This window comes from Manacus vitellinus, unplaced genomic scaffold, assembly GCF_001715985.3.
Source record: "Manacus vitellinus isolate BGI_N305 unplaced genomic scaffold, ASM171598v3 scaffold_12_pilon, whole genome shotgun sequence".
Lineage (NCBI taxonomy): Eukaryota > Metazoa > Chordata > Aves > Passeriformes > Pipridae > Manacus > Manacus vitellinus.
The window spans coordinates 17611338-17626994 of record NW_021938949.1 but is presented as its reverse complement, the minus strand read 5'-3'; the positions used below and the strand labels follow the sequence as shown (position 1 = coordinate 17626994).

At 44.5% G+C, this 15657-nt stretch overlaps 1 protein-coding gene across 2 annotated transcripts in view; it reads left to right on the top strand.

The window, feature by feature from the left end:
• Nucleotides 1-15657, top strand: part of CLUAP1 (clusterin associated protein 1) — a 56448-nt gene that overhangs the window by 22329 nt on the left and 18462 nt on the right. For both annotated transcript variants that reach the window (XM_029957799.1, XM_029957798.1), the window contains exon 7: nucleotides 13701-13773. In XM_029957799.1, coding sequence (XP_029813659.1) covers nucleotides 13701-13773 — 73 coding nt within the window. The remainder of the gene's footprint in view (nucleotides 1-13700; nucleotides 13774-15657) is intronic.

The following is a 15657-nucleotide window of genomic DNA, read 5'->3' as shown; positions in this document are numbered from 1 at the left end:
ATAATAAGACAAGGAAAAAGCCTTTGTCATTCAGGGCTGTGCCATGCTTAGAATATGGAAAACATTTTTTATTTTCCTTTTTCTCCTTCTTTCTGTGAGGCACCTGGGAATCCCATATGGTTTGGCTTTTCATTTCCTGGGATAAGCACGGAAACAGCACTTCGGCATAAAACAGAATTAAGGAGTGTAAAAGCTCGTGACAAAAAGATGTGGTTTTTCTCTGCACACTTCTGTTACTTGTGCCTAAAAATACTTCTAATATATAAATGATGAAACTCTGACCAGCTTTTTGTGAGCAGCAACACAGTGACTCAGGCAGCCACAACTGCTCTGCTGTAGAAGCTCTTGCTTTGGTAGGAGAGGAGGTTTGGTAGGAGAGGAGGTTGTGTGTGTCTCTTACAGCCAGACTTTCAGCAGTGCTGGAGTCTAAACTGTTACTTGAAGTCATTATGAGATGTCAGTCCTCAAAATCAAACTCCAGGACTTGGGAACTGAAAGAGGATGAAGAATTTCAGCCTGAAGAAGAGAAGGCTCTGGAGAGACTGTAGAGCCCCTTCCAGTGTCTGAAGGGGCTCCAAGAGAGCTGGAGAGGGACTTTGGACAGGGCCCTGGAGGGACAGGACACAGGGAATGGCTTCCCACTGCCAGAGGGATAGTGGGAAGGAATGTTAGATGGGATATTGGGAAGGAATTCTTGGCTGTCAGGGTGGTCAGGCCCTGGCACAGGTTGCCCAGAGAAGCTGTGGCTGCCACATCCCTGGAAGTGTCCAAGGCCAGGCTGGACAGGGCTTGGAGCAACCTGGGCTGGTGGAAGGTGTCCCTGCCCATGGCAGGGGGTGGAATGGGATGAGCTTTAAAGTCCTTTCCAACCCAAACCATTCCATCATTCTATGATTCTAATCTGGGTCCCAGCTAAATCACTTGCTGGTGCACTGCTGTTTCCAAACCAGTGAGGGGACTCTGCTATTTTTATTTTTGAAAGATAATGCATTGTTTAATCCATTTTGGATTAGTCTGTTGCCAGCCTGGAACACAATGGTAGATCTCTCACTTCTGTCAGTCTTGATCTGCTTTTCAGGTGATGCTTCACTTCTGTAGCTACTTGTTGGTGAAGCAAAACTGTGGGTTGTTTATTACTTGCTTGAAAAAAAAGAACAATTTGCTCCAAAACGATGCTGAATGTTGTCCTAAAGTTTATAATCTTGTGTCATTTTCAGCATCAACAGGGGAAAAAGTAATGAGGATAATTACATTTAATCCATTTTAGTACACGCTCTCTCAGCTGTCAGAAAACACTGAAAATTATGTTGATTTTTAACCCAACCCTGATTTGTGTTTTGTTCCACCAAACAAATCTTAATTATCTTCTGCAGAATCAGCGTGAGGCAATTCTTTTATCCTCTCTCTGCATTTTGCTAAATAGCTTGCCAGCAAAAAGCAACGGCAGTGTAATTAGATTAATCCAGCACTCCCTGTGCTGCCCTGGGAACTGATTCCTGGACCCCTCTCCTTGACTTGGTGCACGTTTTGAGGAGGAATTTTTGTTCTGATTGAGAGACCCTTCTGAATAATGAGATTAATCTCCCCTGCAGCTGGACTCAGACCTGGTTGGGCACCCTGCTGTTGTCACACAGCTGATGAGCTGGGCCAAAGTGCATTTCCTAATTAGAAAAGTGATTTAAAGATTGTACCCAGGCACACAGTTTTAATTAAGTGACACTGAGCCCTTCCAGCCTGCAGTGCTGGCGGTTGGTGTGGATTCCTTAGGGTTGTTTTTCGTGCTGTGGGTGCTCAGTCACATGGAGAGCAGAGCCTTGTAGCTCCTGGTGCTCCTTTGCCTCCTGCTCATAAGGAGTGCTGGTTGGAGGGCCATTGGTGGGAGTCTCCTGCCAGGCACTGGGCTGAGAAACTCTCTGTGTTCAAAGGAACTTAAAGGTGTTGAGTGAACCAAACAGTTGATTTGATGAAATTCACTCCTGCAGAGCACCTCTGATGTAGGAGCCCTTTGAAATTTATGAAAAATATTAAATTACTTGTCCATTATCAACTGGAGATGGCAGAAATCCTCACATGACTCCTCTTTAGAGTGAGTTTCTCACACTTATTGACAAGTGGTCATGTCATATTTATTCTTGGATCCGAGGAATTTGAACAAGGGCCTTTTGTCTTTGCAGTTTCCTTCACCTTTTTTTTACTTCCAGCCACCTCTTTTATTCTGCCTCTGTTGTTTTGTGGAATTACTCCATCTTCCTGCAGCTCTGTGCTGAGGCAGGGATTTATGTGCCATGTCTCCTCAAAGATTTGCACTTATTTTTCTGCTTTGTAAAAGGATTCAGCACACTTGGTTCACTTTTACCATTTCCAAGATGAAATAGTTTTGGATGTTTAGACACAAAAGCTATTAGAACTTTAGCTGTTCTGAAAAAAAAAACAATTTTCAGGAGTTTTCAGATTTGGGTATTGAACTTGTCTCTGGATTTTAAATGAATGCCTCTCTTTTAAAGAACAATACAGTTCAAAAAGGTGTTTTTGGAATTAGTTTGTGTCATGCCAGAATAACTTGGCAATATCCTTTAGCATTTGCCTTTTCCCTAGAGAGAACATGCTTATTCTTTCTAGTGCTTCTCAGAGGACACCCCTGAAGTACTTTCTTCTACAGCTGCTTTCTTCTAAGGTGTTTTCAGGCTGCTTTTATGCTGGTACTGTGAAATCTCAACTAGGGACCACCATGAGGTGGTGGACACAGGGATGAGGATGTTCTGAGCCACTCAGTTGTTATCTTTGGTTTGGGATTGCTTAAACCATTTTTCTTTTCATCATGGTGGTATTTTGCAAGGCTGTGTAGTGATAGAACGAGGGGAAATGGCTTTAAATTGAAATTTGAGAGATTTAGAGTGGATATTAGGAAGAAATCCTTCCCTGTGAGGGTGGTGAGGCCCTGGCACAGGCTGCCCAGAGAAGCTGTGGCTACCCCAGCCCTGAAGTGTCCAAGGCCAGGTTGGACAGGGCTTGGAGCAACCTGGGCTAGTGGAAGGTGTCCCTGCCCATGGCAGGGGGTGGAATGAGATGAGCTTTAAGGTCCTTTCCAACCCAAACCATTCCATGATTGATTCCATGATGTGGCTCTCAGTAAGCAGTGCTTCATGATTAAACAAGGAAAAGCCAAATAAAGAGACTGTATTGTGACTTTCCCTTTGCAACCCACCCTCTACAAATAAACTCCCCTCTTCATTAAATTCTTTCAGAGTTCTGATATCAGAGCTTCTGAATATGCACATAGCAGGGGTATCTGAGTTCTGCCTGAGATACCCCTTGGTTCTTGTTTTTTGCACTGAGCTGTCCCACTTAGAATATTGGATTCAGCATTCCCACTGCATGAATATTTCAATAAACTGCTGTTTATTGAAATAGCCAGCAGAAGGTTAATATGAAAACCGGTTGGTTACAGTCTTTAATGTTCTAACTAATGTACATTTGAGTTATGAGTGGTTTAAACATTTTTAGGTGTGCCAGGAGAGCACTGCTGGTCCAGTGTTGCTGAATTGTGTTGAATATCAGATGTAAAAGTGAGCACAGGCATGTGAGTTGTTGATTGCTTCTATTTTGGCCTTTAGTCCAGTGTACAAGGATCACAGTATTGGTGCACTGAGGCATACAAATCCCATAATGGAGAAATGTGGAAAAAAATAGAGGAGGGAGAAGGCAATGCACAGAGAGGGAGTAGGGGCAGGGGAGCACAGGAGAAAAGGACAAGAGAAATTATTGGCAGAGAAATGATGATCACTAAAAGGAGAAGCTGGAGATACAGAGAAGGAGGGAGGGCGTGTGGAGAGCGTGTTGGGGAAGATGGAAATGTTGCTGTGTGCACTCATTTCACTGAAGCAAAAACCTGCAGTCCCCCAGCAATGCCATGGCAACTGGCTGCAGGCTCCCAGAGGAGCCTCTGGATGCCCTGGACAGGTGTGTGCCTACCTGCTCCTGGTGCTGTGTTGGTGCTGTCTCCCAGTAAAGCTACAGGAAGACTTGCTGGGAAATGAAAGGAGTTGAGATGAGTTCTGTTTACCTCAATCAGATCGATCCCCTCAGTGCTCAAAGATCCGTGTACTCGTCAGGAATATCTTGACATCTGATGTGCCAGGTGGGTGACAAACTTGTCATAGGATCCCAGATTTGGAGTCATTTTACTCACAGCTTCAAGTTCATGTCTGACAGACTCTAGAACTTACTTTATCATGAGCTGGAGATCAGACAAGAAATTATTGAAACCCTAATCACAAGTTTTTCTGAGCAATGGAAAGATTCACATCTTCACATCCTGCCTCCAGCAGCCCATGGAGAGGGAAAGAGGTTCCTTGTGCCTCTGGGCTTAGTGCTGTGGTTGGATATGAACCCCCTGCACAGGCTACTCAGTGTAGTTCTTTCTTGCTGCTGTTGTAAATCTGTGCTAATTCTTTTTTAAATTAAATACTCTGCAGTTGGGTAAGGAAGACAGGGAAAGGATCTACTGAGTTTTGCAGTCAGGCAGGTTTCTTTGTTGTGACACAGAAACTCACCCGACGATCTGATCTCTAATGAATTCAGTTTTTAGCTTGTCTCACTGAATTTCTTGTGCAGTGACTCCACTCCAGAAGAAAAACCATCAGTGCATTCTGAATGTACTGCCTTTAAGTCTTACATATTCTCTTTATCAAGCTTCATTTGGTCAGAAGATGAATAAGTGTCTTGTACATGTTATGGTCTTTCTGCCTTCCTTGCCAGCCTGCATAATCCTTTTGAATATTCACAAAGACTTTAAATGTCTGAATTATGTAACAGAAACCACTTGAAATTCCCTGGGAATAGGAGACAATCAGATCACTTGCAGCAACACTGATTGAACAGGTCAATTTATGTTTCCTCCTCAGAGATCGACGTTTAAATCATTGAGAAACATTTAAATGGGGCGATTGTTTGAAAGAAAAAGCTGAAATAACTCTTAATTTGGGACTGATGTTTGGTGCTTTGCACCAAATGACATAAGTAGGTAATGTTAAAATGATGTCTGTGAAATTGAGGAGCTTTATGCTCTGCTGCTGGTGCTTAGTGGAAAAGAGAAGCTGTGAGACTGGCATTTTCGTGTGCACAAACGTGCATAATCCCATCAGGGGCAAAACAGTAAGAGCTGAGTTTTAAATAGTAAAATAGTTCTCAGTTTTCTGGCTGTGTGAAAGCAATTTCTAGTTGAGTTCTGTGACACATAAGAAAGTGGAACAAGTGTGTGCTTGGATAAATGTCCTGGCAGAGCCTTGGCAGGGCCTGGCAGTGTGAGTTACTGCTCTGTGCACGGACACTGCCCTCTCTGAGAGCTCCAGGACATTGCTGGAATCCTTTGCAGAGGATTTGGGTGTTGGAATGACCAGTGGGCCAAACTGTGCATTTCAGAAGAATTGCAGCAGGTCAAACATTGGGAACAGGAAAAGTAAGAAATCCCAGGACAGACTGTACACCTTTCTGGCCTGGGGCTGTGAGTCATATTTATTTTGCTGGAAATCCACTTCCATTCCCACTTGGGCCTCTCTTGAGTGTGATGTAGTCCTGAAATCAGTGGAAACCTCCAGTGGAGGCCACTGCACTCTGAGACCCTCTTTTTTTACATTTGCTGACCTGGAGAGCTGTGTGCCTGTCTCCTTCTCAAGCTTTGTTCCACCTTTGAGAGGACTGAGGAGAAACCTGACCTGGTGTGGTGGTTTGACCTGGTCAGAGCCTGGCCTGTTAATCAGGGTCTGACTCCCCTTGGCAGTGCAGCATTCCCTGTAAGTACCTGCTGCCAGCCCTTGTGTAATGAGAAAACTTCAGACAGTGCATCCTGCATCTCTCTTCCTACTCAGCCACAAGAATATTTAAGCCAACAGCTCCTGTTTCTGAATCTGTAGAGTAAACTGGAATGAAGCAGTGTCCCTGCTATTACATGGAGAAGAACACAGAGTTATGGAAACTAGAGAAGCAGGATGGGTGAGGTGAAACCTGGTGGTGTTGTAGCTGCTGGTGGCCCAAAGATGATCACCTGCTCCTTTTGTGTTAAAGAATCACAGCCTGGTGCATGAACAGTCCTGGAAACAGTGCTTGTCATCCCCTTTCAAAAGAGATTTGTCTGCATCATTAGTCATCTGCACTTCCTCCTTCTCTAACCCACCACAATGAGATGCTTTAAAATAGCTTTATCCCAGTCATCTAAGGATTAACTAGAGCACTGTCCTGGTGAGCAGAAATTAGGAGAGCAAACGTTTTCAGGCTGGAGAAGTTGTTAAAAACAGGTCTGTAGTTCCTATGCTTGGGCTCTGAGAAGTCACAGAGAGGGGCTTGATGGTGCTGCCTTTTAATTTGGGTGAGAAATAAGAAATGGACTGAAGTGTGCATCAGCCACCTGTTGAAGAGGTTCTTTGCTGCAAGAAATGTGTGCTGTATTGAGCTAATTGATCTCAAGATAGAAGGCAGCAGATTCCATTATCAGTTCCTGGAACTGCCAAGTTCACCAAGAACAACTGCTCTTTAATATAATAAACACTCTCCTTGAAAAGAGTGACTAATCCTGACCCTCCTTCGAGCCTTGAGGCTTTGTGCTACCTCTGACAGAGGGGGAGGTGTCAGATTCTAGCAGGGACATGGCAGTGGCTGCTTTGTGGTGGTGAGCAAGACACCACTGCAGCTACCAACTTCCAATCAATATTAATTTGGATGATGATTTCTTCAGACACTGCAAACTGACCTCAGGTTTACATTAAAGGATCGTGCACTAATTCAAATAAATTACACATCCAAACAATATCACTTGTGAGCTCGCTACAATAAAAATGTAATCCTTGAAGGGAATGTTTAATGAGCTGTTATTGAGTCATTATAATTCATCTCTTCCACAAAAGCAAATAGGAAAAATGGAGAGTCGCCATTATGGTAAATTTGCATTTTATGTAATAATGAATACAGAACACATTTGATTCACAGGATAAAGTCCTCCTCTGTCAGGTTATTTTAGGCAGTTGGGAATTTGTCAGTGTTATTGCTGACTTGAACCTTCTCAGAAGGATTTTGACTTGAAAATTGTGGGCAAAAAATGTTAGTCTGGTCTTTTTTTCCCCCTTCTTCTTTTTTTCTTAGTTCTATTTAGATTTCCCTCAGTGCTGGCAGGTGATTTAAAGGCCTGTCATCTCCACTGGTCTTATGTTGCAGTCTCTGCCAGTGCCTTCCCAATCCTGTCTCTCAGTCCTCTTGAGCTGGGCTGTGCCGTGGGCAGTCACATAAATCCTCAGTACAGAGTTCAGTGCTGTGTTGTCTCTGATGTTCTGCTTGCTTGGCTCTGACCTGTGGTTCCTGTGTTGTTCAGCAGTATTTCTTACATCACAGAACAGTTTGGGTTGGGAGGGACCTTAGAGCTCATCTTGTTCATGAGCTTTAAGGTCCTTTCCAACCCAAACTGTTCTATGATTAAAAAACCCAAAACTCAGTGGCTCCTCCCTCCTCAGAAGGGAATGTTCAGGGCATTCAGGCTGCTCCTTTGTAGAGGGAGCACTCACTCCTTCTCACCTCCCAGCCTGTCCTCTCTAGGATGTCTGTACCCATTGAGAGCAACCCTCCAAACGTGGGAACAATTCTGTAATCCCAGTGGGATCACAGCTCTGTGCATTCTATTGTTTTGTTTCCTACGATGGATGAACTCCCAGGCAGCAATCAGTAAGACAAGAGGGCTGGGTCTTAAGCTGTGCCAGGGGAGGTTTAGGTTAGATATTAGGAAGAAATTCTTTACAGAGAGAGTGATCAACCATTGGAATGGGCTGCCCAGGGAAGTGGTGGATTCTCCATCCCTGGAGGTGTTCAGGTGAGACTGGATGTGGCATCAGTGCCATGGGCTGGGAACCACGGCGGGGTTGGATCAAGGGTTGGACTTGATGATCTCAGAAGTCCCTTCCAACCCAGCTGATTCCATGATTCTATAATTCTATGAACTTATGGTCAGGCACTTGAGGTGGGATCCTGCTTGTGCTACCTTCACAAGGAACGTTCCAGAGCCTCCCCTTCCGTGTTCACAGTGCCCCGTTTCTTGTCAGGCTGATCATCACCATCATCATCATCATTGCCTGACAGACCTTGTTTGAAGCCCCCCTCACAGGTCAGCAAGCCTGATGCTAAAGGTTCTTCTGCCCCAGAAGATTAGGTGGACCTTCCCTCTCTCCCCCAGTCTTCATTCCTCAATGGAATAAAAAGGAACAAACCCCGGAGCAATGCAGTCATGTCTAGTCAAGTGTAACTACAGCCACGTTCCAATTCAGAACTTAAAACTGGACATGAATTTAGGATGAGGTGTTTAACAGTAGCTCAACATCTAGGAAAGAACAGCTCCAGGTAGGTTGGTACTTGGTGCTTCCATGAACTCAGTCCCTCCCCTGTCTGTTGTCCCTGGCAGGTTTGCTCTCACATTCCCCAGGGTTTCTCCTCGTCCTTGCATCTCACTCCTCCTGAAGGAATGACAACACCCTCTTATGAAAAACAGCTGCCATTGTGTAAGTGTGGCAGGAGCCAATCTCAGCTGCTTTGTTCTGTAACAAAAGAGGAGCAGCTGCCAACATGAATAGTCAAGGTGAGGGCCAGGCTTTCAGTCCAGCAGCAAATTGATTTGCCCCAAGTGTAGGCCAGGGCAGTAGGAACACCACTGTTCTCTAGCAAATCACTAGAGAAAAAAACAGAAAGAAACATTGTTTTCCCTTGCTAAGATGAAAACTTTAGACATAGAGATGTCTAGAAGACTTCTGGTATTGGGAGAATATGAGACAGAAGGAGTAGCTTAGGCAAAAATTGAAATGCTTGAATCCAAGCGCAGAAAATCAATGAGCTTCAGTTGTCCTGTGCTTTTAGACTTATCCCCTTCTTACTTCACCCACTTCTTTCCCTTTTCTTCCTACTTAGTGGTAACCAGGTCTGCCAGCTGGCTGCAGGGCATAAATTCTTTGTACTTGGGTGTTTTCCCCACACCATTTCCAAGAAAACTTAGAAGTGAACTTAAAACAAAACCTCTGAGCTGTTTTGAAGGATCAAATAATGCATCATTTTTATTCTTATTCAGTTTGAGCTTTGCTGCTTTGCTCTCTGCAGGGGCAGAGTTGTCTTCAGTCATGTACTTTTGCTAGTTAAAGAAGATTGAGGCACAGAATATCTGTATTGCCTTATTCAAATTCCAATCTACAAAAAGCAGACATTTGTCCTGAGTGCATTCAGCGTGCTGCAGAGACAGGTGATGTTTCTGTAACAACAGAAAGGGGGATGAAAAAAGCCCCAGACTTACTTGTTTTGAAAGCCTTTGTATGTCACCAGAAAGGCTCTGTAATTCCTGTTGCTATTTACTGTGTCTGGGCTGTTGATGTGTCACCAGACAAGGGCTGGTGACTAAGGAGATCTCAACCTGGTGCTAAAGGCCATGGACAAATCTCTGGGAATAAAAAGTAGTTCTGACTTGATATAAGGAAACTTTTTCACCCTTTGGGTAGTCATCCATTAGAACAGGTTGCCCAGACAGGCTGATCAGTCTCTCCCTTGGAGGGACTGATGATCCAACTCCAGCCCTGAGCACTGTGATCTGATTCTGTTGCTGGTCCTGCCTGGAGCAGGAGGTTGGGCTGGGACTTCTGAAGGTCCCCTGCAGCTGGAGTCATTCTGGTGCTCTCTGTTGGCAGCAAATCCTGCCTTGCTGCCCATTTCCCATGGCTGTTTGCAAAGGGATTGTTCTGATTATTCCTTTGGGCAGATTTAGACCTTGGGGAGGCTGCAAAATGTATGAGGCAGAGGAGAATTTCCATCTCAGCAGAGATCTGTCTGCCCCTAAAGCAGCATTGATCTCTGGTACCCTGAAAGGCCTGGGAGTCCCCTCTGAGGGGGCAGATCTGTTCAGATTTTGTGTTAATTAGTATTTAAATTATATTAATTTGCCACTGTGAGTCCACAGTGTAAGCTGCCACTTCCTTTGGGTAAAATTCACCTGTAGAGTAAGATCCACAGAGTGTTTCCCTGCTGCATTTCAGTCCTGCTTGTGCACTGGAGAGGCTGAACAGGGGGGCTTAAATATTGGCTCCTGCTCATCCAGCATCCTGAGGTAGCCAGGTGGTTCCTGCAGGAGCTCCAGGCAGTCCAGGCCACGTCTCTTTTTCTGCAGAGCTGTCACTCTGTCCCTGCACAGAGAGTGGGGCTGGACCTGTGGACAGTGTTGTGTGTTGGAAGAGCATCTGCAGCATTCCAGTCCATCACCCCCCTGGATCTTCTGCCCTGTCACATCTCAGCAACCCTGGATCACACAGAAGTGCCAAGCCTACAACAGAAAAACATCTCTGACTGTCACAGTCTTGGTTTTGCTGAGCTGATATAAATCACATCTGTTAAAACAGTGTGATGTGTGGGGAGTGGTGTCTGTGTTGAAGGTGGAAGCTGATCAGGCCAAAAAATGCAGCTTTGATAATTGCAGGCATTCAAAACCTTTAAAAAATTAAGTGATAAATTCTGTTTACTTTCTAGATTTTTGATCTGCCATCCCTTCTGCCCTCTTTGAAGATCTCACTTGTTAAGGACAGTAACCAGTAGTTGGCTGATGCTGTCCTGGTTCTGAGGGGTTCAGGGCTTCCCTTTTAAACCAGGTTTTGTTGCTGCAGTTTTTAGTAAGGTTTTGCAGGGTGTAGCCTGGCAGTGGTGGAGCTGTTGGAAGGGATGATGTACAGGCTCAGCAGCTCCCTTGGGCTGACAGTGGCATTTGACTGGCCATGCATCAAGTTATTCAGAAATCTAAACTGGCAGAAAATCAACATTTTTTCCTGCCATCTAGTCCCTGCACTGGCTTGTGATGAGATCAGCTCAGCTACTGGCAGCAGCACAAGTAAGAGGCTGGAGGAAAGGGGGAGAAGGGCTCATCTGTATGGTGAAACATTCTTTTAGCCTTCATTTCTCTTGTTTTTCGAGTTCATAAGCCCCATCTTCTTAGCCCTGCTGTTCTCCCCACAACTGCAGCACCCCATCCTCCCTTTTGCCAGTCAGGAGTTTGGGTAGACACATACTGAGCTGGAGTGGAGAATTTGCCTGGCTTAATTTTGTTTGGATGGATTAGTTTTCACCAGGTTTCTTTTGTGTCACTGCACAAGTGCTGCCCCAGAGCAGGAGTGGTAGAAGGGAAGGAGCAGGAAGCAGAGCAGGGAGGCTGCTTATTTGTCTGAATTGGAATTGCCAGCTTCAGCTGTCTAAATGTGTGCCAGGAATTACAGTATCAGGCAATGGTTGTTTCTGTGCCCATTATTTCACTGGGCTGTGAACATTCTAAATGTGCTTTCTGGGTTCATGAATTTGTCCCCATGACATTTGGGAAATGTCCTTTTCTTTCTGTCCCCTTTTTTTCCTTTCTCTGCCATATGCACTGTGTAAACTGCAACAGCCAGTGGGGTTGGGATTCAGATGGGTGACTGATTCCTCACAAATGCATTTGTCCCAAAGACACAGCAGTGGGGAGGCTGCACTGGGAATGTTTGCTGGGGCAGGGGCAAGACTGGTTTAAATCACTGGCCATCTTTAAATCTCGTGACTGACTGGGAGGAAGAGATAGGGAAAGAAGAGAGCAACTGTGAGGCTCAGTCAGGAAATGGTGTGACCCACTGTTACAGAGGGAGGCCTTGGACTGGGCATGTTCATGGAGACCAAAGGAGACCTTGGTGGTGGTTACCCTTCTCAGTGGAACTGAGCTGTGCAGGTGTGTGGCTGCTGTGTCGTGCAATCACAGAATCCCAGAATAGTTTGGGTTGGAAGGACCTTAAAGCTCATCTCATTCCACCCCCTGCCATGGCAGGGACACCTTCCACTAGCCCAGGTTGCTCCAAGCCCCACCCAACCTGGCCTTGAAAGGAGGTCACCTGTACCATGGTCAGCAGCCTGGATCAAGGAGACAGGAACCTTTATTGGCCCACTTGCCATAATCACACCATCCTCAGCATCCCTGCACCTTCCCTCTCTTTTAATCTTTGGCCCCATTCTTCTGTCCTCACTGTCACTTGTTCCTTTACAAAGGAACTCATAAAGAACAGTGTCCTCAATAGAATGTTTCAACATGCTTGTGTCTTTTCCTTCCTTGTTCCTGCAGATGGAATTAGCTTCTCCTTGCAGAATATTTTCCCATCAGTTTGGAGGTTTCAGTGATTTATATTGTTGTGGGCTGTGCTGGAGTGTCTCATTCCATGTGATTGGGCATCCTGACCTTTCAGCTTTGTCACCCTGGGCACTGTCACACCTGCTTCAGTTTTGCAGGTCCAGAGGATTCATTAGCAGCCTTCCCAGCATCCATGGATGTCTCTATTAGCATTGGAGAGTTTGTAGAGCAAACAATTTGTGTCATTGTCCAAAGCAGATTTTTGGATCAGAATTTATTCCCTTGAGAGAGGCACCGAGCTGGTTTCTCACCAGGCACAGGTGACATCTCACTTCTTCTTACCACCTGTAAACATCTTCTCTGCAGGCTTTTCCAGCATGAATATCAACCCCCAAGTCAGATATTTATGCCAAGTTGCGATGTCTCATGCCAGTCTGTCCCCAGACCTCTGTTTCCAGCAACTTCCTCATGTGCTGGATGGGCCTTGAAGGTTCCTTTCCCAGCTTCCATGCCATTGCCAGATGTATGGAGACACATTTCCACCTGAAAGTGTACAAAGGTTGTGCTCAATTCAACCACTTCCAGATGCTCTTCTTGCTTTCCTGCCTCTGTCCCATGGATATTCTAGATGAGTCCATGTTTCCTTTCCTCAAGTGTGGAGGTATGATCATGTCAAAGCAACTGGTTTTGCACAGAAAAATCAAAGGCTCAGAAAAATCTTACTTCAGTCCACAGTTAATTAGCTTTCCTTTGCCTGACTGGAATTGAAGAGATTAAAATTAGGAAAATTTGTGGCTTCAATCAGCTCTTGCCACCTGTTTAGTATTGTAGGTTTATCTGCACCTAATTCTGTGCATTCATATCTTACCTGCTGTATCATGTTTAGTTTGCTATTCAAAATTTAAATTTAAGCTAGAGGTCATTAAAAATACATTTTTCTGTCTGATGCTGCAATTGGAATAGTGTGATTTTCTCATGTCATTGACCTTCATTTGAATGGTTCTCCTTTGCACCTAAATACTACAGTGTGGTATAATACATGACTGTACTTTTCCAGCTTATTGAAAGGGTTATTTGCTCCAATTTTGTTTGCATGCTTGGAAATGTGTGAATTCATTCTGGTTTGGATGTGTGTTAGGAAGCTGCAGTCATTTCACAAACCACTTCTGGTTTTTAATGGAGTATTGGCTGAAAACAGGTGCCAAAGCCTGCTTTCCAAAGAAAGCCACTTGCCTGCTGTAAGAGCAGTAGTTTTCAGTGGGATAAAGACAAATGAACTCATTTTCCATGCAGTAAGTGATGTTTCACCCAGTGGGAATGTGTAGTTGCCTTTCAGTGCTTTATTTGACCTGGGTACACACTTTATATCCTGACCCTCACAGTCAAGGTAGGAGCTGCCACGTTTCAAACAAGACCTTTTTTACATAAAATTTATTCAATGCTGACATTTTGTAGTCTCATTCTCCCTGTGAGTGCCCTTAACTGTTGTGGTGGGATCATCCAGTTGGCTCCTTGAGTGTGGCAGCTTTTCCAATCCAGTTGTTGTTTCCTCTTGCAGGAAGCAGCAAACATGTTACGTCTTATGCAGAACAGGCTGAAGGAAGAGGAGCAACACCTGCTAAAGAGTGGAGGTAAGTGGCATTTCTTCACCTCTGGTGGTAGTAGAGAAGTTCAGTTGTTTGGTTTTTTTTTTTTCCCAGACTTACTCTTAATTAATTAGAATTCTAGCTGAGGATCAGAAGGGAGTAACAAACTCTTGAGGTTCTGTAGAAAGCTCACAAACAAGATTTTGCTCTTTTTGAGCTAAACATCAGCAAAAACTTCCTCCTTGATTGCCCCTGTGAATTTAATATTGCAGTCTGTGCACTTTTACTTGATAGTGGGAGAAACTAGAAGGAAGGTTAATTCTCAGGATCAGAGGGAGAGTTCACAAAAGCTGACACTGAGTAAAGATATAAAAGTTGTGCTTCACAGTTTCCTTGGTGGCTGAGATTTTCAGAGCAGGCTTATGAAAGAGGAATTTCACTCATTTTTGCCCATCTTTGATCTCATATCAATGAGGTGAAAGGTGAAGACATCTCAGCTGAAATATAGGATTTGTAATATAAATTACAAGAATGTGGAATTGTGTCAAGGATTCACTTGAGTGAAAAAGTTCAGGTCCTGCTGTCTGATAGTTTCCAAGGTAAGTAGGTTTAAGAGGACTCTGTCATCAGTCCTCAGTAATTGGCAGTGTGAAGTATAAAGTGAAAGTTTGCCAAACTCCTTTCTCCTTGTCTGTGGATTTTACTTGGAAAACTATTCTGTCATTTTGCAGCTCTGAAATAAAAGGAACTTTACCTTTTAGTGAGTGATTTAACTGCCACATCAGAACGTGATTATGACTTCCAATGAGCTAAAAATATTACAATAACACATCTTTATTCAAGTACTTAATTGTCATAATGAGTATTCATTTTAGTGATAAAGAGCACCAGGAACCTGTTTTCCAGAGCTGGCTCATTTATTGACTGTCCCATAACCTTGGCCAATCGAGTCATCTCTGTCAGCTCCAACCTGCCTTTGTCTGCACAGGCTGTGGGAGTTTGCAGAGTTGTAACTGAGACAGTAAATTTGGCTCTTGGATGCTGTTTCCCAGTCATGAGCATGGAGGGTAATTTATGGGAGGTTGTAAAGCTCCCTGAGACCACATGGAACAGTCAGGTATGTAAAGTAAGGTACACAGGTGTCCCCAGAAACACCAGGGCAGTGGAAAGAATTAAAAAAAAATTATTTAGAAGGCCAAACCCCACTCTGTTCTCATTATTAGTTAAATGATACCCTTTATGCAGTTCAAACCCAAGGGATTTGCCCTGCTAAGAGAATGCAGAGGTTAGTGTCTTAAGTGGCACAGTGTCCTATTAGGGATATGTTTACAGAAGAGCTGTGTTAATCCCAGGATCCTAATGACAAGAAAAATACCTGTTTTGCACAAGACAAAGAGCAGCAGAATCACTGCAGCATCACTGAGCAGCTTTGCTTGTCCAGCCTCTCCCAAGGTTAATAGTGCAATGCACTCCAAAAATAGGAAGCAGCGAGATGGAATTTCTGCTGGAGAGGATTCACAGGAGACCTACAGCCTGATGTGGCAGTGATTTTATCAAGAGGACTGGGAACATGGGAGGAAGTGGTATGAAGTGCTACATACATGAGCACTTAAACCTTTGAGTTCTGTTTGGATTTTGAGTGCTACATCCTCCTCCTGAGATAGGAGGTGCCCTGTATCGAGCCAGTCACAGGGAATATTAAAAAAGGGCTTTTCTTCACTGTCAGAAATATCTTTCTAAAGTAGGTTTTGGGAGGGGAAATTACTTCACAGAATCATGGAATCACAGACTGGTTTGGGTTGGAAGGGACCTTAGAGCTTCACCTGCCATGGGCAGGGACATTCCATCCCCTTTCCATGGGCAGGGACACCTTCCACTAGCCCAGGTTGCTCCAAGCCCCATCCAACCTGGCCTTGGACACTTCCAGGG